Here is a 25,293-nt window from a genome sequence, read left to right as displayed (position 1 = left end):
AACTCGATAATGAAGGGTTTTGCAATACCTTTGCTAATGGACAGTGGAAACTCACCAAAGGCTCATTAGTTGTGGTTAGAGGAAAGAAGGAGTCTTCTTTATATTTGTTGCAGGCCAAGATTTCTAAGGGTATCTGTAATGTCATGGAAGATGGGAATGCAACTGAGTTGTGGCACAAGCGACTGAGTCACATGAGTGAGAAAGGTATGAGCTTATTAGCTAAGAAGAATTTACTCTCTAGAGTGAAGAGTGCAAAACTTGAGAAATGTGCACATTGCTTGGCTGGGAAACAAAGAAGAGTTTCATTTCAAAGTCACCCTCCTTCGAGAAAAGCAGATTTATTAGAATTGGTACATTCAGATGTTTGTGGTCCAATAAAACTTGTGACACTTGGTGGTGGTGCTTACTTTGTTACCTTCATTGATGACCATTCCAGAAAACTTTGGGTTTATGCCTTAAAGACAAAGGACCAAGTGTTGGATGTATTCAAGCAGTTTCAGACTTCAGTAGAGAGACAGACAGGAAAAAAGTTGAAATGCATTCGGTCAGACAATGGTGGTGAGTACATCGGACCATTTGATGAGTACTGCAGACAACAGGGTATTCGACATTAGAAGACACCTCCTAAAACACCTCAATTGAATGGCATAGCAGAAAGAATGAACAGAACATTGGTTGAGAGAGTCAGATGCCTGATTTCATATGCCAAATTGCCCAAATCCTTTTGGGGTGAGGCTTTAAGTACAGTGGCACATGTTATTAATTTATCGCCCACTATTGCTTTAGATGGTGATGTGCCTGATAGAGTTTGGTTTGGCAAGGATGTCTCCTATAACCATCCAAGAGTATTTGGCTACAAAGCATTTGTTCATGTTCTGAGGGATGAGAGGTCCAAGTTGGACGTCAAGACGCGACAATGCATCTTTCTTGGTTATGGTTATGATGAGTTTGGCTACAGACTTTACGATCCATTTGAGAAGAAACTTGTGAGTTGTCGAGATGTTGTTTTTGTTGAGAATCAGACCATAATGGATATTGAGAAGATAGAGAAGACAGTATCCTAAGATTCTGATATTTGGGTTGACGTTGACTCACCCCCATCCATCGAGTTGCAGAGACAGTTGCAAGATCAGGTTGAAGACGATAGTCAGTATGATGTTCAGGATCAGATTCAGAATGACCACCAGAGTGCAGATGATAGTAATGCTCAGGCAGATGATGTTGTTGATGTTCAGCAGCATGCACCTACAGTTCCTCCAGCTACCGCTTTGAGGAGGTCTACTAGAAACCGACATCCATCCGTTAGATACCCTCCCGAGGAGTATGTGCTACTGACAGATGCAGGTGAGCCTGAAAGGTTTGAAAAAGCAATGGAGGATGCGAACAAGAAAGAATGGGTTGATGCGATGCAAGATGAGTTGAAATCGTTGAATGACAATCGCACCTTTGAGTTGGTACATTGCCTAAGGGCAAGAGAGCTTTGAAGAATCGAAGGATTTATAGGTTGAAGGATGATGGGAATTATTCACATCATCGATACAAAGCTAGGCTGGTCGTTAAGGGTTTCAGTCAGAAAAAGGGAATTGACTATGATGAGATCTTCTCGCCCGTTTTGAAAATGTCGTCAATCCGGGTTGTCTTGGGTTTGGCAGCTAGTCTTGATCTTGAGGTTGAGCAAATGAATGTGAAGACCGCTTTCCTTCATGGTGATTTGGAGAAAGATAGATACATGGAGCAGCCAGAGGGTTTCAAAGTGAAAGGTAAAGAGAACTATGTTTGCAAGCTAAAGAAGAGCTTATTTGGGTTGAAGCAAGCACCGAGACAATGGTACAAAAAGTTTGAGTCTTTTATGGGGGAGCAAGCCTATAAAAAGACAACTTACGATCATTGTGTCTTTGTGAAGAAGTTCTCAGAAATGACTTCATCATTTTATTGTTCTATGTGGATGATATGCTTATAGTTGGCCAGAATGCTTCAAGGATTGAAAAGTTGAAGAGAGATTTGAGTAAGTCGTTTTCAATGCAAGACTTGGGGCCGGCTAAGCAAATTCTCGGTATGAGGATCAGTCGTGACAAAAACGCCAGGAGGTTATGGTTGTCTCAAGAGAAGTACATAGAGAAAGTGCTTCAAAGGTTCAAAATGGTAAAGCTAAAGTGGTGAGCATGCATCTTGCTACACACTTCAAGCTTAGTAGGAAACAATGTCCATCGAGTGAGAAAGAGGTAAAAGACATGGAAAGAGTTCCTTATGCATCCGCCGTGGGTAGGTTGATGTATGCAATGGTTTGTACAAGGCCAGACATAGCTCATGCGGTTGGAGTAGCTAGTCGGTTTACTTCAAATCCAGGAAAAAAGCATTGGAATGCAGTGAAGTGGATCTTACGATATCTCCGAGGCACTTCTAGTTTGAAACTTTCATTTGGAAGTGAGCAGCCGATTGTTGTTGGGTATACCGATTCAGACATGGCAGGGGATGTTGACACCAGGAAATCTACTTCAGGCTATTTGGTCAATTTGGCAGGGAGAGCTGTGGCTTGGCAGTCAAGATTGCAGAAATGTATTGCCTTGTCTACGACAGAGGCAGAATTCATCGCAGCAACTGAAGCTTGCAAGGAGTTGCTTTGGATGAAAGGGCTTACACAGGAACTTGGTCTCACTCAAGAAAGGTATGTGCTACTTTGTGATAGTCAAAGTGCTATCCACCTAGCGAAAAATTTCACTTTTCATGCAAGGTCGAAACATATTGATGTAAGGTATCATTGGATACGAGACATCTTAAAGTCCAAAGAGTTGGAACTACAAAAAGTACATACCGAAGTAAGGGTGTCAATTTTGTCTCGGGCTCGGAAGCTCGCTCGAGCTCGGCTCGGAAAAAGCTCGGCTCGAATCCTTAACGAGCCGAGCTGAGCCGGCTGTCCAGGCTCGTTAAGCTTAACGAGCCGAACCCAAGATAGGCCAGGCTCGGCTCGGCTCGTTAAGGCTAGTTAAGCATTTAATATATTTAAATATATATGTTATATATTAATATATACACTAAAAGGGTTGTCCAGAGAGTGAAAGCGAGAGGCAAAATATGTCACTTCTTTTTTGGAACCCCATTTGTTACTTGGACCACCCCCGTAGTGTAAAAAGAGTAGTCGAATTACACTAGATAGGGTTGTCCAGGGAAGATGAGGGGTGCGAACTTAATATAACAAAAGCTCGTTAAGGCTCGCGAGCCGCTCACGAGCCTGGCCGAGCCTGACTGAGCCGAGCCGAGCTTTGGAGCTTAACGAGCCGAGCCGAGCCTGGCCAAGCTCGGCTTGGGTCGACTCGTTTACACCCCTATACCGAAGCCAATGGTTCAGATATGATGACAAAGGCACTTCCGAGAGAGAAGTTTGATTTTTGCCGGCATCTGGCCGGCATGGATTCCACTTGATGAGTCAGTGTTGGAATCTCCCTCATTGGGCTGGAGGGGGAGATTTGTTGGGTTTAAGTCCAGCCCAATAAGGGCTTATTTGGAATTTGTTTTATCTAGAGGGACAATATGGTCTTTCTATACCTAAAGCATATCTCCAAGTGCAGCACTAATATTTCGCAACACAAGAACAACAAAAATAGAAGAAAAAAGAAGTGAAATTCGCAGGAAATAGGGTTTCTGCGCAGCAGTGATCACACCGACGATCGGAAATCGATCCGTGGTCCGATTGAGCTGATTTTTGGACAGCATGTTCATGACATCTTAATCTACATTCTGAACGGTTGGATTGTGATTTGGAGTTCTCTAAATCAGGTTTCTAGGTCGTTTACGAACAATAGATTTTGGGTGAGATCTTCACCATTTTCTTCACCTTTTTTCTTCTTGTTTGGAGTTGATATTGTTGCTCTATCTTCACTCATATTTGTGGATTCCATTGTTGTTGGATTGGGGGATGTTTATCCCATTGATGATGTTGAGAATTAAGTTTTGTACCTAAAGTATTATAGTGGAGATTTGGGTGGACTCCGAGAAAGGTTCCGTGGTTTTTATCCTTCACGTTGAAGGAGTTTTCCACGTAAAAATTCCCGTGTGTTGATTGTGGTTGTTTGTTGATACTTTATTTGTGGTTCGCATATTTTCATTATTTGTGTTCAATCGTTTCCTCACAGTTTCAATAAAAAAGGGAAAGGGTTTTTTCCCAACTGCTTTGATCTTTAGAATTCTAGTTTTGTTTTATAGAGGTTAATTATAGGGCAATGATTTATTCGCACTCCCTGAGGATATTTCACACCCCTTAAACGTGATTCGACGTCAAAAAGCATTAAACTCTGCCCACGATTAACGTTAAAAGGGGTTTTTATTATCCTACGGAGGGTGCGAATTTATCACCTCTGTAATTATATTGGAGGTAGAATTCTAGTTTGTGTTGGTATATGACTTTGTGTTTGTTTTGTGCTTTGAAATCAATTCGAGACATAAAGAGTTTTTGTCTTTAGTTAGCATTTCTTCTTTTAGTGGTGGTGCACACCAACCATACGTTTGGGACGTCGATTGATGTGAAAATCTAAGACTGCTTTGCATGCCACTAACAAATAAGATTATTTAAGGTTTAATCTTTGTTTTTTGTAGGCAAGCTGTTTAAGGTTTAGATATAAAGCCTCAATCAATTGAGCTATAGGCCTATCTCAGTTTTTTTTTTTTAATGTGATTTGCAAATAAGACACTAAAGGGATTTCCTTTGCATCTACGGGACCATGAATTTTTTCCCTGGAATATTAGCTTACCCAATGGTGAGGGAGCGTGGGAGATGGATAGACACGAGAGGGATTGAGTGAGGAGAGGGTAAGAAAAGCTTGAAAACTAGGGAAAAAAAAAACTCAACTGAAAATATGATTGATTTTTTCCTTGTTTTTTAGCCAATTCTCATTCGTGCCCTCTCAAGTCTCTCCTCCTCCCTCCCACCCTACGCCTCTATCACCACTTGAGAAAATAATTTATCATGAGAAACTAATTTAACTTTAAAACCATTTGCACATGAGACTATATGCAAATAGTTTTAGTGGTATCCCTTTAAAATGAATTAGATTTCACTAATCTTGATTTGTTTACTATTAGCCTGAATGAGTGTTAATATGGAACACTGAAAGGGAAAAACATGATTAGAATAAACATAGAAAGTGATTCCCTTTTTTTTTTTTTGTAGGTAAGTTAGGATTGAACCTTTGACCTCCAGGTTGAAGAACAAAGCCTTGACCATTGAGCTAGAGGTCCCTAGAAAGTGGTCTTAATCTAACTTAACTACCCAATCTAGTTTAGTTACCCAATCTGATACCAAGATGATCCAATGGTGAGATCTCTTACACGGTAACGGTCTCTAGAGGCGCAACCCTTGATCATGCAGAAATAAAACATGATTTCTTTTCATGCAGGACAATGAAGGAAGAGAGCCAGTAATTACGGAATGCTCATTGGTTCATGACATTCAATTCATCCAGCAGATGGAGCTTCATTCTCCATTGGTTCGAACACAGTTATCAGATCGTCCGGGCTTCTGATCTAGACCATTTATCTAATGGGTCCCACCGTTTGATGGGTCGTAGCCCAAATTCTCAATAATCAAAAAATCCTGGCCATCGATCCACTTTCCAATCAAACTATCTAGCGGCGTTTTATGTAAATAGAGTGAGCAAACTCCATCCATGGACTTTGTACAATATTATTGCATTGATCAAGGAATAAATAATTTGTTGCAATATTTTAGATTTTCTTTCCTTTTTTGTTTAATTTTATGTTGATCTTACATCAAGAAAGAGGGCCCCACATCAGCATGCTTTGATGAAAGCCCACATTTGGATACCAACACGATTTAGATTTGGATTTAGTTGATATTTTGAACTAGATCAGATCCTTAATTAGATTTCCAAATCAGCTATAACAGTGCAAAAAATTCCGATTTTCAAATCTGTTCTGTGAGACATTATTTGGAAATCAATATTTGTGGCAACTTCCTTCACCATTGCTCCTCCTCGACGTTGCTCCGGCAGTAGCGAGATATCCTTCCCTCTCTCTCTTAAAACATGATCATGAAGATGATTGATGTGTTTTGTATCCAAAACTCAAATCCAAATCAAAATACAAATGCATGAGGTATCCAGACGGGCCCTTGACGGTTAGGATTTGTTCAATATCAAGAAGCAGGAAACTTCGATGATTGTAAAAGAGGTTTAGTCGTGTGGGATTTTGAAGGTCGTGTGAAGTCTGACAAATTGTCTTTGATATGCACGGGCTTGGACTTTGAATGTGTAAGGATCTAAGCTCCTGTGAAGAAACTTTGGCAAGAACTTTTGAGTCAGACCCCACTTGTGTTAGTCGTCAACAAATATGCTACTTTATGTCCTAAAAGTCTAACATTCAAATTTTTAGTGTTATGGATCCAAATATTAGCGGGGTTTGTAGGCCCACTAAAATCATTTGTACTCATTTTTAATGGGTTTTGCTAACGAGTGCTCTAAGGGCACGCATTAAGGTGCATTGGGAACATGTTTTCACACTTATTCCCAACAAAAAAGTCTTAAGACATTGATAAAAATCTTAAAACATTCTCAAAGCGTGTGTAAAAACATGTTCCCAGTGCACTTAGCAAAACCCATTTTTCTCTTTTATAAAAGGCTATGATATTTTCACCCCCTTGTAGTACGCATTCGCCCCTTTATAACGTGATTTGACGATTTGACGTCAAAAAGCGTTAAAGTTGCCCACTGTTCATATTATAAGGGGGCAAATGCGTATTGCAGGGGGTGAAAATATCATCTTCCTTTATAAAAAGGGTTTTGTTAAGGGGCACTCGTTAAGGTGCATTGAAAATGTAAATCTACACATTGTTTGAGAAAAAAAAACTCAAAAGCAATGTAAATTTATTGTAGATTTACATTTTCAATGCACCTTAACGAGTTAATAAAACCCTAAAAATAGATTACTAAGTTTAAAGATCTTGGTGGATTCAAACCACCACTGTCTTGTTGGAAACATTGTGGTCAGATCTCACATTTTCCTTTCATAAATGTCCAGGCCATGTGTCGTTCTTAAGGTGGTGTCATAACTCACTTCTTCTAATTTCCTTAAAAAAGGGATCCTCTTTGCTCCACACGTGCGTAGGAACAATATAAAAGATTTTTTTTTTATGGGCAAGCTGGGGTTAGGCAGACCCCTACCAAATATATTTTAAAATAAAGAGAAATACATGAAGCTTAGGAGCAAACCCACCAACAGGCTAGGGGCAAACAACAACAAGGGAAAGCAAAAACAATCGAAAAAACTAAACCAGAAGCAAAACAAGAGCGCCAAACTCCGAAGAGAAGAGCAGAGATCAGACTTCCTCAACCATAAAGAATACCAGGCTCATAAGCTTCTTCCGAGAGTTAATTTGGAGAAGAAAGGAAGCCCACTAGATGGAGTGGATGGGAAGGTAAATGGCGGATTTCTTTTCTTATTCTTTACTCTTAGCCAAGAGCTATGATCCAGAATTGAAGGTTGAGGATCAAATTTAGCATAATTGTCATCAAGGTGCTGGATGCTATCCTCAACCGGGCATGATATGGGATCATGGCCTGCAAGCAAAGGCGATGCCAGAAATTTTGCACAAGGGGGGCAAAAATTATAGTAATTTTTTATCTATCTTAAAATTAAGATAGAAAAAATTTCTATCTAAAATTTTGCACAAGGGGGCAAAAATTATAGTAAATTTTGCACAAATAAGGGAGATAAAAATGGTAACATTAAAATTTTAAACTTATTTTCTATCTTAGGGATGATTGGAAAGGGGGGCATATTTTTTTAAAAAGGGGTAAGTATAAAAAAATATTAATAAATAAAGGTATATTTTTTTTTTCCAAAAAATAAGGGGGGCAATTGTCCCCCTTTCCTTACAAGTGGCATCGCCCCTGCCTACAAGGGCAGCAAAACGATTGGAAGAGCCTTGAGCTCGGGGAGCTAGAATGGGAGAGCAAAAGATATGATCAGGGAACTTTCTGTTTTGGGCCTCAGATGTCTTTCTATTTTGGGTCTCAGATGGTGGGGCAATGGAAGGGAAGGGAACAACAGTATTAGTGTCTTCAATTTTAGAAGTCGCTTGAACAGGCCTCCATTCCTTCTTAGGACGGAGGTGCACTTGATGGTTGATACAGTCTTCAGACAAATACCCAAAATCCTTGCAATAGGAGCAGGCTTTGGGCTTCCATTCATAAGATATTTCTTGAGTGACCTCCCCTGAAGAAGTACATAGCTTAATAGAGTCTGTGAGAGGATTATTTGTTGTAACTAGGACACACATTTTAGCATAATTGAGCCTAGTAGTCTCTACGGTTTGTGAGTCCATGTATAGGGGTTTGCCAATCAAACTAGCTATCGTACTCAAGCAGTGAGGATTCCAAAACTTTAGGTGCAGACCATAGAGCCTAATCCAAATAGGGACTTCCAGCAGATTTTTTTTTTCCATTGAGATATCAGGGTTCCATCTTTGGAGGATCAGCGGCCTTCGTCCATAGTTCTGTCCCGAGTCTTCTAGAACCCGAGAACAATCTTCAGCACAGGAAAATTTAAAGAGGAAGAACCCATGTTCCATGGTAAACATTTGGAGGAAGCCTTTAAGTTTCCATTTACGAGTGAGACCATCTCGAAGGGAGACAAAATAAGGTTTTTTCCCCAGAAAATATCTGACGAGGCAATTTGCCCGTTTTCATGCTTCAGAATTTCTTCATCTTGAAAGAGTAATGTCATATTGACTATTGACTGAAATTAAAAGATCACCTAACATATCTCAACTTTTGACTGAAATTACTAAAATACCTATTATTATAGAGATAAATTTTGCATTCACAATCGGTTGTCATAATCTTAAACGAACAGGGCCTTAATGGTGATGGCATTTGTTTAAAAATTTAAGAATTTAATAGAGGAATTTTCTATTTTCATCTTCTCTTTTTTTTAAACACAAAATCACGTTTTTCTTCTTCTTTGAAATGGTAACTACACGAACAATAGCAATCAAGGGGGCAAAAAAATCAAAGATCTATATGGCTTTTGTCAAACAAGGAACCACTTTTGAAAATAGAAATCCCTTTCTAAAGAAAAAAGATCATTTTCATTAATTGGCTTTAATTATGGAAGTCCCATCTGAAATTGAAGTGAAGTTGCCCTACCTGATGTAACTAGTGGGACCCAAATCAATTCATGCACTCTAGAATGTCATACTTTTGATAGTGCCACATGGCTAATACGGTCTGTGTGTGGTGCAAAATGGTTATTTGAGTGTGGAAGGCCTTAATCATTTACTAGTTTATGGTTTATGGTGTGCACCACACACCACTGTTTGATTCATCACTCTTATTTTGATATTGTTGCTCTCTTCACAAGTCACTGAGGCTTTAAACTTCGTCCGAAATCCCGGAATTATTTCGGTTGGGTCCGAAACCAAAATTTGGCCGAAATCCAAATTCCGTCAATTTCCAAATTTCGGCCGAAATTTTGGAATTAAAAATATCATTATTCCAAGATTTCAGCTTGGTAATTTCGAAATTAATAAAATATTACTTTTTTTCATTACCAGTCTCGGCTGAAATTTCAGTTTCGGTGAGGGCGAAACCAAAATTTAAAACCATGCTAGTCACACTCACACTCCAACTAAGTGTGAGGGTTCATTTGGATGTACCAACAACAATAGTAGAACGAAAGGAAAATCGATATCATTTCTTTACTTTCCTTTTCCTCTTGATCTGGGAGGAATGTCAAATAGAAATAATGGCTTACATTTGGAAAATTCGTAGGATTGTCATGTGAATAGTAAATAGCAACTAAACAAGGCTAGTAGAGGGGAAATATGACATTTTATTTTGATTTTTCCAATTTTTGGTGCAAGTAAACCAATCCCAAATAGTAGTAAAATCAAAGTAAATTTTCCAAATGCAATATGTTTTGTAGTGTTTGTCTTTCCTCTCAAATCAAGAGATAAAGGAAAGTAAAAAATCAGCATTTATATTCCTTTCCTTCTTCTGTATTTAGGTGGATTCAAATGGACTCTCAAGGACTAGGAAATGTCCTGGCAAGTTCGCACCCAGCCATTTCACCGTATTTATATAATTCATACGAGGTGTCACTTCTCTCCTGAAAAAGAGGAGCTGCAAAATTGCTTTAGCAAGATTGTCTAGATAATCCTTGGGACAGTTTCCGCGTGATCATGTTTTGATGCCTTGTTTTACATTTTTTAACTAGCTTTTGCAAGCTATAACAATTCTCAAAGAGCTCTTGGCAGCCAATTGATAAAAAAGTGTAATATAACGTGATTCGTCCCAAGGTTTCAAATTTTGGGCGAAATTTCGAATTTCGGTGAGGACGGGCCGAAATTTTGGATTTCGGTGAGTACCGACCAAAATTGCCGAAGTTTACCAAATTTCGGCCCAAAAATATTAATTTTTTTGCGAAATTTTTGATAAAATATTAATTTTTTATTCCTTTAAAGAATTTCAGCTGAAATTATCGAAATTTCGTTAATTTCGGCCCTAAAAAAAGACATTTCAAGCGCATTTACCCAATTTCGGCTAAAATTTCGGTTTCAGTGAGGACCAAAATTACCCCCAAACCGAAATTTAAAACCTAGGTCGTCCCATTATTAAAACTGGGTGTGCAAATATCAATTTCTTTACATTTTGCAAAGAAATCCTTTGTAATAAAAAAAGAGGAATGATAAACTGAAGTGCCCCCTTACAAAAGGGGGCGCATCAAGTTATAAGGGGGGCGCATGCCTAATGCAGGAGGTGTGGTGAAAATATCATCACTCTTTCGCTAATGATACTAAATACAACGACAACGTGTGTCACGACACTTAAAATGAAAACACGGCTTCCAACCACCACCTTCTAACGTCACTACTCGAGCTCACAAAAAAGGAAACAAAACAGATAGAGAGAGAGAGAGGCTAGAGAGAGAGAGAGAGAGAGAAAGAGACCTCAATCTCTCTCTTCCTCAGTCAAAACCCTAATTTCTATCGACCAAAGAGTCAAAGTCTGCTTCCCAAACTCTCACATAAAAAAGACCCTAGGGTTTCTCTTTCAATGCATTCTTTTCTAGGGTTTTTAGGGTTTCTAGGGTTTCAAACCAGAGAAATCTCCTAATCCATGGCTTCTTGCTATGATTTTCTACTTTTTTTCATCTCCCTTTCATTAGCCTTCTCTTTAACTTTTCAGAATTCCCATGGCCGGACTTTTAGCTTCGATCTCCACCATCGATTCTCCGATCCGGTAAAAAAATGGGTTTCCGAAAAATCCGGCACCGGATTTCAGTGGCCGGAGAAAGGCAGCATCGATTACTATTCAGCTTTGGCTGATCAAGATAGGGTTATTCGTGGCCGTGGATTGGCATCTGATGAACAGATGCTAACCTTCTCTGATGGGAATATCACGTGTAAAATACCTTCGTTGGGATTGTAAGACTCTTTGTTTAGGATTTAGGGTTTTAAAATTCTGTTTTCTTGGTTTAGGGTTATTTAAATTCGTAACTTGAATATCTTTATATTATATTATTTAATTAGTTTTGAATCTTTTTTTGGAATTCAGTTTGCATTATACGTTTGTGTCGCTGGGGACGCCGAGTGTATCGTTTCTGGTGGCGCTTGATACTGGAAGTGATCTGTTTTGGGTGCCCTGTGATTGCATCAGATGCGCATCTACTTCATCTGCGCGTTATGGCTTTGTATGTTTTCTTCTCTTTCTTTTTTTTTTTTTTTTTATTGAATTTTTTAGTATTATTTTATTTGTGTTGTTGTTTTTTTAATGGTGTATCATATTTTAATTGTGTTGTTACTTGTTAGCATGTGGATTTTTATGTGAATGCATGTCTAAACTACTCAACTCAACTCAACTAAGCCTTTGTCCCAAACTAGTTGGGGTCGGCTGATGAATCCTTTAGAAAAATTTCATGAAGAAGGTGAAAGGATCTACTCGGCATGGTTCAAATTTTGGTTTCGGAAATTTCAGGCGAAATCCAACGAAATCAAATAAGAATATATTTTATGTCATATGAAGCCGACATTTCTGTAATTTCGGCTGAGATTTCGGGATAATATATAAAATTAAGTTTTTTATTTTTGGGATTTTCCTTAAATTTTGGACCAAAATTTCACAAAAAAACTCGACCGAAATTTTGAAATTTTGGTTGAAATTTTATGAGGTTTCGAGTTTATACCATTTCGATTTCGTTCTCAACCGCAATTTACATTTCCCATTTTATTTTTATCAATGAAAAAATGGTATCAGAAGAGGGAAAACATAACAATGGGGTCCTGTGATGATGCCAAATTCCCTATATTATGATATCACATAAGATTTAGAGTTTTGGTCGGGTGGAGTGAATGGTTTTAGAACAAAGGCTATATATATATATATATATATATATAGAGAGAGAGAGAGAGAGAGAGAGAGAGAGAGAGAGAGAAAAGTGTAGCTACACATACGTGTAGCTAACTTAGCTACACCAACGGCTTAAAATACAGTGGGTTCCACATTGTTTGGGTGATGCAAACCATTCATTTGATGGGCCCTCACATAGATAGGGTGTGCCCAAAAAATCAGCTCCATAGGATCATCCCAACCCTACGATTTGTGGAGGCAAAATTGGACGTGTAAAAACCTTCACAAATCTATCAATTTTTGCCTTCACAGTTTGAAGGGTTGGGATGATCCTATGGAGCTAATTTTTTGGGCACACCCTATCAATGTGAGGGCCTATCAAATGAATGGTTTGGATCACCCAAATAATGTAGGCCCACTGTATTTTAAGCCGTCGGTGTAGCTAAGTTAGCTACACGTATGTGTAGCTTCACTTAACTCATATATATATATATAGAGAGAGAATAGAGTTCCTAAGGTGTCACCTCATATAGCTTATATGAGGTGGCGCTTAAAAACATAAGGGGCCCACTTTGTTTGGATGATCCAAAGCATTCATTTGATAGGCCCTCACATAGATAGGGTGTGCCCAAAAAATTAACTTCATAGGATCATCCTAACCCTTCCATTTGTGGAGGTTGAAATGGATGGGTAAAAACCTCCACAAATCTGCCCATTTTTAACCTCCATAAATGGAAGGGTTAGGATGATCCTATGGACCTGATTTTTTGTAGGCACCATATCCATCTAAGGGCCTTACAAATGAGTGGTTTGGATCACCCCAAAAATGTGGGCCCCTTATGTTTTGTGAGCGCCACCTCATATAAGCTATATGAGGTGACACCTTAGGAACTCTATTCTCATATATATATATATATATATATATATATATATATATGAGAAAACGGTTTCTACACACAAGTGTAGATAAGTTATCTACACACTATCTTAAAATACAGTGGGGGCCCACATTGTTTGGGTGATCCAAAGCATTCATTTGATGGGCTCTCACATAGATAGGGTGTGCCCAAAATCTCTCTCTCTCTCTCTCTCTCTATATATATATATATATATATATATATATATATATATATATATATATATATAGGAGGTTGTTTGAATGAATTTTGATAATCTTATTATGTGATCTATTCAATTCCTCACGATGGCTGATATTTTCTTCATGGCTGCTTACTGTTATGGAATTGATCAGTTGACTCATGTTGTTTATTTTTCTGTATTTTCCTTCAATGAATTTTGATAATCTTATTATGTGATCTATTCAATTCCTCACGGTGGCTGATATTTTCTTCATGGCTGCTTACTGTTATGGAATTGATCAGTTGACTCATGTTGTTTATTTTTCTGTATTTTCCTTTGAGATGAGTGTGACTCTAGTGGGCTGGATGCAATCAAGATAACAGCAAAAGGTGAGGAAATAGATGGGCCTAGAAGTAGGAGACAGACCCTCCAGATCTAATAAAATTGTAGAGCACTCAAAGAGTGTGTGCGTGTGTGTGTGTGAGACCCTCCAGATCTAATAAAATTGTAGAGCACTCAAAGAGTGTGTGTGTGTGTGTGAGAGAGAGAGAGAGAGAGAGAGAGAGAGAGAGAGAGAGTTTATGGGTACACAAGATAAGGAAATCTAGCAATTATGGTTCTAGCTAACCAGCTCTGGAGTTTGCATATGGGGTCTAAGTAAAAAAAATGGGCCTTCCACTTGGGGAGTTTTCAAATCACCTTTTATGGAAATAAGGTAAACCAAAAGCTTTTGGAGGGATTTCTTGAGATGGATTCAATATAAAATCTGAAATACAAGAAGGAAAAGCTGGGATTTCAAGTCCGTGAGGGACCATGGAGAGGATTGAGTCATTGGGCAGGCCTTTTCTGTTTATCCAGATGAAAGTTGCAAAGTGCTGTTTTCCAGATCTTGTAGTTGGCTTAGCTGAATGATTATAAACACTTGTCAAAAGCTTTAGCTTTTTCAAAGTCTTCTCTTTCCCCTTGATCCGTTTTTCATTTTCTCTTTATGTTGTTTACTCTTTTGTTGCTATCGTATATTTCATGGGGTTGATACCGTTCTAAAAAAAAAAAAAAAAAAGGGGTTGACCATCTCGGTCCTCCCTTTTTTTAATGAAAGTTTGCTACCATTCCGAAAAAATAAAATAAATTCAAAAGCATTAGCTTTGGTGCACAGAGATGATGTCTGCTTTCATTAGTTAGGCTTTGGATGAGCGATGCGATTATCTCATTGAGTTGCTCTTATGGCCCTCCAGTTGCCAGAAGATACAACTAGGAGGCTTTTTTCTTTTTCTTTTTTCCTTTGTTCTAGGCAATGCAAGTCAATCCATTTCAGAGCCTTCATTAGAGCGGTACATATCATTTGGCAGGCTCAAGTGCTGACTGTCTTTACTGTAACTCATAATACAGCTGTGTTGTATAAATTCATTATAAGGGAAACTAGAACGATGGAGGGGATAGAATTAAAGATTCAAACAATTGCAAAATGGGGAATTCATACTGTAGTCACTTGTTTCAATCTAAAATATAAAGTCCTGAATTTAATGGGACTAAATTTCTTTAGAATAGATTATCTGGCAGTGGGTGGTGCCAGATGGCTGCGGCAAACATTACGGTCTGTTATTTCAGAAAGGAAATGAGTAGTTTAGGACCCTTCAACAAAGTACCATATTAAGGAACCCAATTAACTTGGCTTCTTGGATTCATTTGGATCATAGTTTTAAAACTCCCCCGCGTCATAATATACTCCTCCAAGTCGACTCCCTTTTACCTTGGCCGCGTTCCGCGTTTTGCTACTGCGTTATGCATTGTGCCCTACGGAGTCAATAAAAACCCCTTTGACTCTCCCGAATTATGACTGTGTCAACCGAGTACTCAGCTGTGTTAACCGAGTACTTGATCTCATCGTGCCGAGTTGACAAGGATTTTCTTCGGCCGCGTTTCGCACTGCATCCACATTTTGAAACACGGATTTGGATAACTGAAGTTATAAAAGGTGTGGGCTCACTTAAGTGAAATTTAATAAGGTAGTCTTTATTTTTATTTGATGACTGAGATTAGATGAAAATAAAGGGTTGAGATTAGTTTTCAGGTTTTGAATGTATGCACAAAAGGAGGGACTGATTAAAATCCTGCAAGATAGTTGAAAACTTAAAATTTTTGTGGGTTTTTTCACCCATACTGCTTGAGCAGTAGGATTACCTATTTTGGTGATTTCCCCCATTCTTTGCTTAATTTTCTTCACATTTCCCCCATGTTCTTCTTGTTTGCATTTAGATTTCTCCCTTTTCTTCTAGGCTATGTCAAATGGGCATCAGAGTGAAATCAATCCATGGCTGCATGCGGGAGATGACGTGTTGGCCTTGTAAATCAAGCCTAGCAAGAAGAAACACAAGAGTTGTGGAGATCTGTAACAAATTTGACACGTTTGTTACAGAATTAACGGTGTAGGGAGTGAGTAAAAGCCCAGATGGAGGTACTAGAAGGGCGACCACAATATATAGATCCCATCGACCATCTGGAAGGCTGCGATGGAGAGATTAGCTTCGACTCTAGTGTAAACCCCTTTCATGAGCCCATGTAACTTGCGTATCCTGAGCACGACAGCCTTGAAAAACTATTGTCTAGAGCGCTGAATCTAAATTTCGGTAGGGTTCAAATAGAGGTACTAGATTTTGATGGAAGGATGCCTGTAGAGGGATTTCGAGATGGAAAAGCTAGTCAAGAGAATTATTTTGAATAGAAATCAGTGGCAGATGTTGACACCAAAATTTTGTTAAATTTTACGTGAGTGAGCCCTGAGCCCTGCCACATTAAAATGACAATCTTGGACCTACAAAAGAACTTTTGCTACATCCGTGGCATGATCAGATGGTTTCAATCGAATATCCCTATGATGTATTGAACACTCTTAGTGGTGGAACCAAAGTGATATGAGTTGGATGGCTAAAATTTATAGATATGGGCTGTTGCAATAACACCCCCGGATGGACATGTGGAAGTTATTGGAAGAGGGAGGGGACTGGTTTGGGGGGTTGCAATAACCACCCCTCTTCAGCATGTGTCAAGCTATTAAAAGAGAGTGAAGGAGGAAGCATGGAGGGGAGGGAGGGGGTTGGAGAAAACGATCAGAGAAAAGGGAAGGGAGGCGACATGAAGAAAGGAGAAATGATGGCTGAGAAACCAAAGTTGCATACAGGGCAATGATCGTGCTTGAATAAGAGAGCTTTCACGGCATAGATCCACATGAAGACTCTGTCCTGAGAAAATGAAGCCAGCGTGGTTGAGATTCATCCTTATACTATGCTGATCGTAGTTTGGCTCATTGCAACCCTTCAAGATCATCTCATACATCAAAGATCATGCTGTCAACTATTTTCTTCTACCCATCCCTGACCAAACATTTCTTACCTCAAGTTAATCCTAGCAAACCACAAACTGATTGTTGGGTTGCAACTATTGTTTTCTACCCATCCCTGACCAAACATTTCTTACCTCAAGTTAATCCTAGAAAACCACATATCTATCGTTGATGGTTGCTCATAGCCTCGCTTTGCAAACAGGATATAATTTGAATGAAGAATACCGTCACAAGGTGAGAAATGGCACTCAACGATCGGCGTGTGGTTTCTTGGTCGACCTTCATTTGTTGGCGGTCGTTTCTTGGTTGTCTTTCCATGTGGACAATTCTGTCCGATCACCGTTCCATCCTAGGCCATCCACATCATGATGGGAGTGCCTATGGAATATGTTCTCAGTGAAAAAGAACTCTCTCCTCATATTTCATTTGTGAGGGAGAAGACACCACCAAACCGAGGTAGGTTCGGTGGTCTGTGAGCCACCATAAGTGGAGTGTATTGTGGTTCATCACTTATTGTGGTTTTAAAGCCCAAATGACACACATTTATGGTGTTTGTTTTTTCGACATTCGCAGTGGGCAGGCCCTTCGCACTAAATTGGGCACCGTAACCCAGCTTCCGGTTCATCTCGCGACCAAAAAGGCGCCCCCCCCCCCCCCCCTTAAATTGCACGGTCATCATGCAGCTTCCTCGTCCTCAATAGCAAGAGCTGCTTTTTGCATGGATTCATCATCACCATCCATTCTAAGATGGGCGATTTAATGATCAAAGATTGGACATCTCATTCAATACATTGAGGCCATTTAAATTATTTGATCTACAATCAATATGGATATCATATCATATCATTAGTTAAAAAATGTGGAATTTAAAAAAGCATCATCACAAGTGTCCATCCTAATTAAATGATCACTTGGGTAATAGCTTGTGATCAACCCTGATCGTCATATATGGGCCCATCGAATCATAAGACCTATGATAAATGTGGCTGGGATCTTTATTAGATCTATGATATGAAATTTACGAGGTATTATCACCACTGTCCATTCCAACACATATGATCAAATGGTCAAAGATATGCGATCAACAGATTTGCTTATTGAACTTCTCGGGAAGTCAAGCTGAATCAAGGTATTTGAAGGTTCAAGTTTCATTCTCCATTGCCCCTTTGTAGAGATTGAAATTACATGCCTTATGGGATTTTTCAGTACTTTAATCAATTCAACTTCTCTTGAATTCGACTCAAACTGATTAGTATTCAATTGAAACTTGCTAATTTGGTCGATTAAGGAGGTTGATTCAAATCAATTTGATCTACTTAACATGCTTCTCAGATCAGATTTTGGTGATTTCGCCATCCAACGACCTTTGTTACTGAATTTATAAAGCACCACTACGACCATTCATCCCACCACCACCATTCATCCCAAAATCAATGTATCACTGGGTGAAAACTTGTGAATAATCTTGATCATCAGATCCAGGCCCATTAAATTGTAGTATCTATGACCAATGTGTTTAGATCCATACGGGAGCTATACGGAGGCAGATTCGGTGGGCATTGGGCAGCCCAACGATACTATTAGCTCACCAAGCCTAGGGTTGTCGAGAGACTGATCCGACGATGGCCGATGCAGAGTTTGTCAGTATGAACATCGAATTCTGTAGCCCTCAACTGTTTCCACATCCTTATGGACTTATCTTAATATGAATTTTGCGATCGAATTGCGAACAGCCAGGGGCATGACTCTATCCTCGTTGTGGTCGATTGATTCTGCAAGATTTTTATACCATGTTCTCAAATTGCAAACACATCACATGTTGCTTGAACTTCAGGGAGGTTCTGCGTGTATATGGCGCCGACAACTATTGTTTTAGATCGCGATGTAAAACTCGTGGGTCATTTTTGGTGCAGACTTTGGAAGAAATTGGGGGCTCATTTACAATAATCCAACACTATGCATCCTCCAACACTATGCATCCTCAAACTAATCTGCGGACAGAGGTTGTTAATGGGATTCTATGACGTTGCATAGCAGGTGATCATGTGAAGACATAGGATTCGGTTTTACCACAGGCAGAATTTGCTTACAATAACTCTGTCAACAGGTCTACCAAGAAGACTCCATTCTAAGTTATATATGAGCACAAACTGCAACACATGCTTGATATAGTTTCGCTAATACTCGAGTTTATAATGAACTCTACAAAGTAGAGATGTCAACGCTCACCGTCAGCTGATGGAGTTTAATGAAGGAGATAATGTCATGGTGAACCTTCAAAAAGAGTGATTTCCACGTGGCACTTATCAGAAACTGAAAGCAAGAAAGGTTGGTCCATGTAAGGTTGTTAAGAAGATTAGTTCCAATGCATACGTGCTTGATTTATCGGATCATCTTTAGATCAGCCTGATTTTCAACGTGGCTAGACTTATATGATTTCTATGCTTTCGATGATGGTGATTAGACAAAGGACAACAATCCATAGGAAGAGCAGCTTTGTAAGAAGCCTATGCATATAGTTGAAGATATATTGGATATAACGGAGATGCATCTTGGCAACCGGTACCAATGCTTCCTCATCAAGTAGTTGGGCAAACCACCTGTTGAGATACTTCAGTAAATGAAGATAAAGTAAATTCACTGGACCTTGTTACTTATGGACGATATCAACACACCTCACTTTATAACTTAAATAATCTAAATCACGTAAATTATAAAGGTGTGGGGCCGATCACTTTAGTGGAATTTACTAAGGTAGTCTTCTTTTTTACGCGCGCGGTGTTTTTTTTTTTTTTTTGGGGGGGGGATCGTGGATTTGATTGTAATCGTGGGAGGAAGTTAAACACTGAATTTTTTTCGTGGGGTTTTCTCCCCCAAATTGATGGAGCGACAGGATACACCTATTTTGGTGATTTTCTCCCTGTTTTTGCTTACTTTTCTTCACACATTCTTCTTGTTCTTCTTGTTTACACCAGATCTGTTCTTCTAGGCTGTGTCACTTTTGCTAGTTTGTGATCATGTGGAATATGCTTTACATGCACAGGGATCCAGAGGTAAGTAAATATGAGATGGAAAAAGTGAAAAACCATAGAAAAATTCCGTGAGGTATTTTACCAATATTTCTTCTCTGTTATTTCTTTGACCAGTTTGGGCCTTGTGGGTTCCCTTTGAGTGCCTTCCATACACTTACCCTGCACTCGCTTTAGCTTATCTCATACTTGGATCCAGTTGGCTTGACGTTGGCACTGTATGGCTTGATTTCACCAAGCCTTTCCAGGATGACCCCGTCCAAATTAATAAACATTTATACAGTTGCATGCGGGTCGTATGCAGACCTTATACTTAATCCAGTAAAATGATTGAGAAATTGAGAATATTTGACATTAATATCTGGAGCAAATGAGTTAGTTTTTTAGAATGTGCACGGTCCTTAGTTGTTGTTTTTGTACGTTCTGTTTCGTTCGTTCTGTTTCATCCAAATTAATAAAATTGTACGGTTGCACGCGGGTTGTATGCAGACCTGATACTTAATCCCGTAAATGATTGAGAAATTGAGATTATTTGACACTAATATCTCGAGCAATTGTGTAAGGTCTTTAGTTGTCATTTTTGTTTCGTTTCAGCCGAAACGTTGTGTTTCGTCCTGAAAACCAGAACAGAACATGGTTATGTACCGTTTCGTCCGGTGTTCGGTCTGTTTCGGCAGAAATATGCTGTTATGTTTTATTTCAGACGAAACACTTTTTTATCTCTTTTCTTCTTGCGTCTTCTTAGAATTGGGTATTTATATGCAAAGTCATTTAAGCACATTTACTTAAGATGTACATGCAAGTAGGGGAATAACCCTATTTGGATATATTAAAAATAGTTTCGAGGCCAAGTTCTAAAAGGATAAAAAGTAAACTTTCCGGTTCTAGTACACAATTCAATCTTTTTCAATCAGTTCAGGCCAGGTCAAAATCTTAATTTCCAAACTATGGGGTATTTTTCCAATTGATGTACGTAGGTAATGACGGATAGCGTTGAAGTAACTGACCTTTTTCGGTCAATTCAGATACCTGTGTGAATTGAAATGACCTTTTTCGCTCATTTCATATACCTCGTATCTGTGTCGAAACTCAGCACATGAATCCGTGTCATCAAATCATGATTATACATACTTTCTATTTTAGCCATGTCCCCATTTCTAAATTTTGGGAGTTTGCCGTGTCCAACACTCCGTGTCCGTGTCAACACGCGACACACACGCGACACTCGTGTCCATGTCCACAAATCATAGGGGGACACAGTCTGATTTCCTTTCACAAATGTGTAGTTGCCTACTTGCCTTTTTTCGTTTTTTCATTACTGGTGCGAAGTAAAAGCAAGAAAAGAAAACCTGCTTCTCTACTCACTTAGCTACTCATAATGATGGCCAGGCTTGATTTCCAGCCCTTCTGAATTTGGACTTGGTCTCTCGCAAGTTTCTACGATTAGTTTCATTGTCTAATATAGCACGATAATCTCTCTGCTCTGTTGATCAACTTGCTGCGGAAATCCATTGTCTTCCCAAATGGTGTTAAGCTGCAACGTTTATTTTATTTATTTTTTAGGCATCATCTATATCTCCCAAGTCTTCTTTTTGCAGAGTGCTCTAGACATTATTTTAGTTTGATTGAGTTTTTCGCTAGCATTTCAACAGGATTTGGAGCTCAGCATTTACAGTCCTAATTCATCATCAACAAGCAAAACCGTCCCCTGCAACAGCAGTTTGTGTGAAGCCCGAAGTGAATGCTCTGAAATAGCCGGCAATTGTCCATACAAGGTTGCATATGTTTCTACTGATACCTCATCTTCTGGAATTCTAATGGAGGATGTTATGTACTTGACAACAGAAGACACTCTGCACGATGTTGTTAAGGCCCAGATCATATTTGGGTATGTTGTTTTCTTATTGATTCTAGAGTGTAGCTTTAGTTTGGTTAGAAATTTAAGCTATTGTCTTGAAGGGGTTGGATGCATCACCCTCATCTCTCTCTTTTTCTTTTGGCACAAGCCCTCAAATCTCTCGCGCAAAAATTATTAAATCTTCTTCTATTATAAACTCTTCTTTTAGCTCTTTAACTAATATTTGCTGCTATATCCCCTTTCATAAACCTAAAACCCTAAACAGACTCTTATTCCAATGGGATTTGCTAGGGATCATCGCAGAAGGCATTTCGCAGTCCGGCTGTTGCATGAGAGAGCAGCCACATAGGCTCACTTTTTGTCTTATTCATTTAGTTCACCAAATGTGCCTGCTCTCTCATGCAACAGCTGGTCCGCAAAATGTCTTCTGCGATGGTCCCTAGCAAATCCCTATTCCAATACTATATTCATTGTATCACATTGGTCTCCCTCTTTTGTATATTGGGGACGGAAGAGAACTAGATTAAATTGATGAATGCATTATTATTTGATTATCTAATATTTGATTATTATTTAATTCTGAGATTTATTAGTTTTTTAAATGAATATCACATTTATATTAGCATTAACCATTCAAAAATAATATATCATATTTATATTGTTACAAATTATGATAGCAATCAGTACTTTTATATGTATGTATGTATCACCATTTCTAGATTTTTTTTTCTAGATTTTTAGATGTTACCATGTCAGAAAATTCGTATCTACGTCGAAACTCAAGACGAATCAGTATCTACAAATCATGATTATATATATATTTTTTGTATTTTAGCTGTGTCCTGTTTCTAAATTTTTGGGGTTTGCCGTGTCCGACACTCGTGATACGCGACACTCGTGTCTGTGTCCACAAATCATAGCATTTCTGATTTCTGCTATGATGGACGCATTTAGTTATATAGATCCTTTGGAACTCTTACTGGCACCCCATGAGATCTAACAGTGTTACTTGGGTTGTGCAGTTGTGGAAAGGTTCAAACCGGTTCATTTCTAGATGGTGCAGCTCCTAATGGTCTATTTGGGCTTGGTATGGAGAAGATGTCTGTTCCAAGCATTTTATCCTCCGCGGGCCTCACTGCAAATTCTTTTTCAATGTGCTTTGGACGTGATGGTATTGGAAGAATCATTTTTGGAGATAAAGGCAGCCCAGACCAAGGAGAAACTCCATTTAATCTTAAACCGCGTTAGTGAGTACTCATTACTTCATTTCTCTAATGGATTCAGAATAATCTGGTTAGCTTTCCCCAAATTGACATGGTTGCTTTTTCTGTTGCAATTTGTGCGCCAGTCCAACGTACAATGTCAGTGTAACCGGAATACGTGTGGGGACAAATATCATCAATACAAATTTTAGTGCTATTATTGACTCTGGTACCTCATTCACATACTTGGCAGATCCAGCTTATACCCACATTTCTGAGAGTGTAAGTACTTCTAAGTAATGAAACCTGATACTTTATATGAACTCTGGTGTGTCTAGTCTAACATGACTTGTATTCTGCTATTCTGTAGTTCCATTCTCTGGTGGCAGATAAACAGCGTTCACCCGATCCCAGGATCCCTTTTGATTATTGTTATTTTATGAGGTCACTTATGTACACAAGCTTGTTCTTTGTATGTACTTGTATTTTTGAACTCCAAACTTCTAACTCTGTCGTTGAATATGCAGTCCTAATCAGAATTCCACTGTAATACCCAGCATCAGTTTAACAATGAAAGGTGGAAGCCAGTTTTCTGTTTTTGACCCTATTATTGTCATGTCTATTGAGGTATGATCATTCTTCTGATACCAGTCGAAAAAAAAAAAAAAAATGATCATTCTTCTGATAGAATAGAGTTTTTTTTCCCCCTTTTTTGAATGTTTCTATTAGGATAGAGTTATTTCCCAAGACCTGTAATAAAATATTTTATCCTCTTGATTTACAGGCTGAATTTGTATATTGTTTGGCTGTTGTCAAGAGTCACAATTTAAATATCATTGGACGTAAGTATGATAGTTTTAAATTCAAGCAACATTTGTATATAACATTATTTAATCTTTCATATATCTGTCTTCATTAGCAAATATTGACTCAATGACTCGGAATGTTGAGCTGGAAATCTTTTTTAATTATGCAAGGCCAGTTAAATTATACATGGCAACTGACTTCTTGGTTTCAAGTTGAAATATATAATCTGAGAACGCCCTGAAATATATAATCCGAAATATCTTGTGTTGGGTCCTGACTTTTTTTCAATGATTGCTTAACCCACAATTGTCTCACTTCCTGCAGAGAATTTCTTGACTGGCAATCGCATCGTCTTTGATCGAGAGAAGTCCATCTTGGGTTGGAAGAAGTTTGACTGTAAGTGTTCTGTCATACCCGCTGTTCTTTGATTTTTTTTCATTGATTGGTACAAGAGGTTTGTGTTTTTTTTTTTTTTTGAAATGATTGATTGATACAAGAGATTATAATCTTTTCTCCCCCAAGGTTATGATATGGAGGATACCCATACTGTACCCATGAACCAGCAAAACTTTACAACCGAGCCTCCATCACCGGCAATTGGGCCGAATAGTTACACTCCAGAAGCCACGAGACAGACGAGGAACGGAAGTCAGGTTTCCGTGTTAACACCTTCCTTCAGCCATTCACCGCATTTGATTCCTTGCTTCATATATATTCTCTTCTTTCTTTTTGTACTGTTGTCAGTCATTCTTTGATCATTCTTTTACCAAGCTGAGAAGCTGCTCCACACACACAAATTTGTAGCCCTATTGTGTATATAATCTATTACCAGAATAAAAGGCTTAATTTACACCTAATTGAAGCATACATCTCTGGCATTCATGTATTTTTTTCCTTTGGGATATGCCAGATAATCTCAAGACAGTGTCGTAAGTATTTTTCATCTAAGATTATTGCATTGAGGATTTTAAACAGTTCAGATTTTGCTCTATATTTTGAAGTTCTGTGCTGGCATGTTCTTTCTTTTTGCTAAGTGGGGAGCTTCTGTCTGTCTGTTACCACTAACCATTACATTTTGATTACAGCTTTTCTTCTTCTGTCTTAGGAGGAATGAGCTGGGTAATAATTGCTTACACTGAGTATTTCCTTTCTTTTGGTCTTTGTATTCTATCAATTAAAAACTATTGGGAATTGAGTGCAGCTAAATCATATGTAAAAGATCAAGAACAAGCAGTCCCTTTATATATGGGTGCCGGAGGTTCGCCATTTGAGCAGATTCCGGGTAGTCAACTCTAAGGCCATGTCTGGCGGGCAGGAGTTTTTTTTTCATGATAAATCGGTCTCTTTAAGTCATGAAAGAGGGGTAGGGAAGTGGGAGGAGAGAAATTTGAGAGGGCACGACTGAGAAGTGGCTAAAAATGATCTTATTTTGAGTAGAGTTTTTTGTTTCCTGATTTTTAGCCACTTCTCATAAATAGTTGGAGACACTAGTTTTCTTGATTTTAACTGCTTCACCCTCATCTCTCATCTCTCCATATGGACATATGATTTATCATGAAAAAAAATTCACGGTAGCCAAACATGCCCCAAGTGGTGAGAGAGGCGGAGGGCGGGTGCA

The 25,293-nt window shown here is 38.7% G+C and overlaps 1 protein-coding gene across 1 annotated transcript; it reads left to right on the top strand.

The window, feature by feature from the left end:
• The first annotated feature begins 10,865 nt into the window (after positions 1 to 10,865).
• LOC143886543 (Eukaryotic aspartyl protease family protein) lies at positions 10,866 to 24,666 on the top strand. The gene is made up of 10 exons (XM_077390558.1): positions 10,866 to 11,437; positions 11,568 to 11,703; positions 21,461 to 21,696; positions 22,689 to 22,913; positions 23,015 to 23,150; positions 23,239 to 23,312; positions 23,396 to 23,495; positions 23,653 to 23,710; positions 24,000 to 24,071; positions 24,198 to 24,666. The coding sequence occupies exons 1-10, from the start codon at positions 11,130 to 11,132 to the stop codon at positions 24,428 to 24,430; spliced, it is 1,578 nt and encodes a 525-aa protein (XP_077246673.1). The 5' UTR covers positions 10,866 to 11,129; the 3' UTR covers positions 24,431 to 24,666.
• The last annotated feature ends 627 nt before the right edge of the window (positions 24,667 to 25,293 follow it).

The sequence above is a fragment of the Tasmannia lanceolata genome, unplaced genomic scaffold, assembly GCF_043159265.1.
Source record: "Tasmannia lanceolata isolate RefF3 unplaced genomic scaffold, GAP_Taslan_0.1 ptg000011l, whole genome shotgun sequence".
Classification (NCBI taxonomy): domain Eukaryota; kingdom Viridiplantae; phylum Streptophyta; class Magnoliopsida; order Canellales; family Winteraceae; genus Tasmannia; species Tasmannia lanceolata.
The sequence above is the reverse complement of the archived record's forward strand: the minus strand, read 5'-3'. Positions and strand labels throughout refer to the sequence as shown.

Excerpts from the sequence above, each read along its gene's own strand:
- LOC143886543 (XM_077390558.1), top strand. The coding sequence starts at position 11,130 with ATGGCTTCTTGCTATGATTTTCTACTTTTTTTCATCTCCCTTTCATTA. Across the intron at positions 23,496-23,652 it reads TTATTGTCATGTCTATTGAG|GCTGAATTTGTATATTGTTT; the intron begins GTATGATCATTC and ends CTTGATTTACAG. Across the intron at positions 24,072-24,197 it reads GGGTTGGAAGAAGTTTGACT|GTTATGATATGGAGGATACC; the intron begins GTAAGTGTTCTG and ends TTCTCCCCCAAG.